At 38.8% G+C, this 4,654-nt stretch overlaps 1 protein-coding gene across 1 annotated transcript in view; it reads left to right on the top strand.

The window, feature by feature from the left end:
- Positions 1-324: 324 nt before the first annotated feature.
- Positions 325-4,654, top strand: part of LOC104543533 (excitatory amino acid transporter 3-like) — a 5,617-nt gene continuing 1,287 nt past the window's right edge. The window contains exons 1-3 of the mRNA XM_010188166.1: positions 325-440; positions 985-1,179; positions 1,714-1,848. Of these exons, the coding sequence (XP_010186468.1) occupies positions 352-440; positions 985-1,179; positions 1,714-1,848 (419 nt within the window). The 5' untranslated portion in view covers positions 325-351. The remainder of the gene's footprint in view (positions 441-984; positions 1,180-1,713; positions 1,849-4,654) is intronic.

The following is a 4,654-nucleotide window of genomic DNA, read 5'->3' as shown; positions in this document are numbered from 1 at the left end:
TTACATATCATTTATTATTTTAGTTGTCTCATCTTTGTCAGTTTAAAATTCTTTCCAATATATTAGTTAATTCTTGTTCTACTTTGGAAAAAGAAATAATTAGTAATCTCTCCTCTCTTCCGAAAGAAAGTGTAGAACAGCATTAGTCTGCATTTTTTAAATATGGTAAACTCTCTAAATTTTGAACGTAGATGTCACTAAAGTCACTTTTAGTATTTCATTTCTGAGGACAGAATGAGATACCTATAATCACCATCTTCTTAAAACAAGGCAATGAGGTGGATCCATTTGTTTAACTAGCCCATTTTAATTTGCAGACTTGCAATCCATTCCACTATAATTCTGCCACTGATGTACTTTGTAATAGTGAGGAAAAATCCTTTACGGTTTGCCATGGGAATGGCTCAGGCACTTCTGACGGCTCTCATGATTTCTTCCAGGTAAATAAAAGAAACATTTATTTTCCGTAATGTTAATAGTAGTAATTGATTGTGCTCTGATTTCATTGCTACTTTGTTATATACCCTGATTTCACCTGGACAATTCTAAATCCCCTGTAGGTTGAAATACGACTTTCATCATTATTTCTGTAGTACCCAAAGGGCAATATAAATTGCACTGTCCTTATACCAAACAAGAGTCTGACCCTCCCAGGAGGAGACAGTTCTTTGCATTTCAGTTCGTTAGTCAGAGACTTGATAGAGTTTAAGCTGTTGCACTGTTTCTGTGACTACATGCATCATGACAATTTTACTGTGTAATTTTGAGGATAACTAAGACTTAGTTATTTCTTTCCATGATTAGAAGAGATAACAAAAGTTACTTTGCTTTAAAAGGCAACTTTCACTTTCATGGTGCAGCCTTCCTGCCTGCCTTAGAACTTTCTTTGAATCTTAGGGCAGATCGGGATCTGAGGAAAAGGAACTATAAGAGAAACTATACGCTGTTGCCTGCACTTACTTTGTGTGTTTATCTGTGTGCCAGTTCAGCAACTTTGCCTATCACCTTCCGTTGTGTGGAAGAAAAAAATTTCATCGACAAAAGAATTACCAGGTTTGTTCTTCCAATTGGAGCTACCATCAACATGGACGGCACAGCTCTTTACGAAGCAGTAGCAGCTATATTTATTGCACAGCTGAATGACTTAGCACTGGATATTGGTAAAATAATTACCATTAGGTAAGTCTAAAACTATCACATTCATTTTGTTGGAGATGTTAAAAAATGAATTAAAAAATAAATGACACTTTGAATTAACTTTGGATACCCCTTGGGAAAGCTGAAACTATCATTGACAACACAGCAAATAACAGAAAAATTCTCACTTCTTGGTCTAAGACCTTGCCTGCGCAGCCTGATGAGGAGGTGAGATGGGCTAGGACATGCACTTGCTATACAGCATTTTTCAGGAAGTTGCCATTGTTCTCTCACCACAATCACTTCCAAACACAACTTGACCTATACCTCTCCTCTATCCAGTTTACTTGTTACTCATGCATTGCATGTTATTCTGCAGTGTAACCATAACAGTATCTATGCATGACTTGTCCCATAAACTTGTCACCAGACTTTGAGTAGATACTATTCAGGAGGAAAACTGGAACATTTGGGCTCCTTTCTTGCAGTGAAATAAGCTTGTTTGTGTCAGAAAATAGAGTTTCTGTGAGCAACATGTATTCCAAATGCCTTTTCTGTGCTTTATTTGGAATTTAGTGTCACAGCGACAGCAGCCAGCATCGGGGCTGCAGGCGTCCCCCAAGCCGGACTTGTCACCATGGTTATTGTACTGAGTGCTGTTGGCCTGCCCGCCGAAGATGTTACTCTGATCATTGCAGTTGACTGGCTTCTGTAAGTTTAAGGCACTTTATTTAATTATTTTTCCTTTTTTTTAATGTTTACATAAGTTGCGTGGAAACATGTGGGTCTGAGAAAGAAAGCAACAAAGTCATTTAAGACTGTTGCAGGAACTGGACAAAGATTCTTCTTACGGCCGATCTTGTTCAGTATAGAGTTAGTGCAGTAGTGTCTTTAATTCTGAGAGAAGTCCTACCAGTTGGGATGGCAGTGAATAACCTTACATCCACAGGTGCTATCAGCCCCAAAGTTATGGCTACAGCATTCATAAATCATGAGCATAATACTCAGGAAAGACAAATTTGACAATACCAAGGAGTGCTTCTGGAGCATCAGCTACCACCAGGTTGTGTTAAATTCGTACACCGTTCATGAAAATCGAATGCAGCCACAAGCAGAACATCTCAGCAGATTTCCACAAAGCACATAAAATCTGTTCACTGGTGAAGAGGTACTGGAGCATAACAGGAACTAAGCAAAGCTGGTCCTCGACTCCACATGCACACACGTGACAGGCTGTACATGGGTCTGTGCTGCCAGCGTTACTTTGCTAGAGCAGTTCTTTACTGAGAGTTTTTTTAAAGTCTCGGCTACCTGATCAACAAGCACACACATGCAAACTCAGAAAGCGTTCCTTAGGCCTGATCTCAACCTTCTCACATCAGAGCATAAGGAAAAACTTTTTACATAAGGAAAGACTTCTTTACTGTAAGGGTGACAGAGCACTGGACCAGGCTGCCCAGAGAGGTTGTGGAGTCTCCTTCTCTGGAGACATTCAAAACCCACCTGGACGTGTTCCTGTGTGACTTGGTCTAGGTGATCCTGCTCTGGCAGGGGGGTTGGACTGGACGATCTTTCGAGGTTCCTTCCAACTCCTGAGATTCTGTGATTCTGTGAGAGCACATCAAAACCCCTTTGTCCCATTAAGTAGCTTTTCATGGAGAGAAGCATTCTCACCAGAAATATTTTCTGTTCAACTTACACCAAGATGTTTCTTTGCTATCTTTGCAAAAGCCCAAAGAATGACAGAGTGTATTGTGGAGCTGAGAAGAACTGAAAGAGTAATAGGGTTCACAAATCAAGGAGTATCATTTCTGTTTGTAATACAGCATTTTTGCCTCCTAAACTCTGCAACCTTTAGTGCTTAGACCAAGGTCTTGTTCACTTGCAGTAACTCAGCATGGATGATACTAATTGGTATCAATGCAGAGATCTTAATCATTTCATAGTCTCTGCATGTCTTCTTCGTAGGCTCATATTTATAATAGGGTTCACAAATCAAGGAGTATCATTTCTGTTTGTAATACAGCATTTTTGCCTCCTAAACTCTGCAACCTTTAGTGCTTAGACCAAGGTCTTGTTCACTTGCAGTAACTCAGCATGGATGATACTAATTGGTATCAATGCAGAGATCTTAATCATTTCATAGTCTCTGCATGTCTTCTTCGTAGGCTCATATTTACACTGAAGGCCAGTGCATTCTAGTTCCTTCCCAGCTTTTTCCAATTGTTTTATTGAAGGATTTCTGGCAGCAACCTATGTATTTCACAGATAGATACAATCTATTTGATTATATAACTCAATTTTGCAAGCTATACAGAGAAATGCCAGTCTCCAGAAAACCAGGCCTCTTGAATGGATGCAAGAATCCATTCAGTTACTGTTGAAGCATAATTGCTTCAAACAAAACCACTCCAGCCACAGGTACATTCTCCCTATCAATTATCTACCACAGGGGTCTAATAGGTTTGTTTCCTGTATGCCTCAATAATTCAATTTTCTCCAGCTTTCTTTTTTTCCCAGTGGGCATTTAGTTTTGTTAAGGATAGTGAAGATCAAGTACAAACTGCTCGCTCAGACCTGGTATCTAAAGAAGAGTGTAAGAACAGAACAAACATATATTGGATTTTTTTCCCGAAATTACTTTCTAGCCTACTGCAAATTGTAGCTCAGAGTTTTTGAGCTAGAAGTGGTTTTTGTTTTAACAGTTTTCACTAAATTTCTTCTTCATCTGCTTCGTTGCTTTTGGGATCCATATAAACTTTCAGATTTCCACTAGTCCTGTGGAGAGGAATCCCACAACCTAACAATTTGTTGTGCAGAGACATACTTAATTTTATTTGTTTTAATATGTATCCTAATCATTTTATTCAATGCCCTCTAGTTCTTTTATGAGAGGGAGAGAGGGAGAAAGAGAACAGTAATTCCCTGTTTTTCACAGTAATCCTAATTTTATGGATCTGATCTCTTCTCCACTTCGAAAGTCCACAATTTATGTGATTCTTAGGCACAATAAGAATACATGTAAACTGCCTGTTCCACCATGAAGCAGACAAAGAATTCAAGCTCGTTCTGATTCTAATGGAGATATTTTTCAGATTAAGGTGTCTTGCTGTGAAAAGCAAATTAAAGATTAATTTCATGTACCAGGGATCATTGCCAGTGCATTTTGCACCTCAGCCAATGCAATGCACATCATGACGCCACACAGATTAGGAACACTTTCACCTTTTGTACTTATTGTACTAAAATGTAGTATTTTGCAGACTGCTAGTAGTGGCTCATTAACAGCCCTCTAGTTAATTCTGAACTTACTAAGGCATAGGGCTGAGGAGTACTTCCATGCTTTTAATGAAGAATAGAAAAAATTTGAGAACAGAAGTATTATGAAGGATGAGTTTCCAGTGCTGTTGATTTTCTCACTTGTCACACTGATCATACCAGATTTTTACTTTACCTTTCTCTTTTCCCTACCATATATTTCCTTTCCACATGGAGAACACATGGGGACTTTTTGGCA

This window comes from Mesitornis unicolor, unplaced genomic scaffold (assembly GCF_000695765.1).
Source record: "Mesitornis unicolor isolate BGI_N332 unplaced genomic scaffold, ASM69576v1 scaffold3627, whole genome shotgun sequence".
NCBI classification, from domain to species: Eukaryota; Metazoa; Chordata; class Aves; order Mesitornithiformes; family Mesitornithidae; genus Mesitornis; species Mesitornis unicolor.
This window is presented reverse-complemented; position numbering and strand designations above follow the sequence as displayed.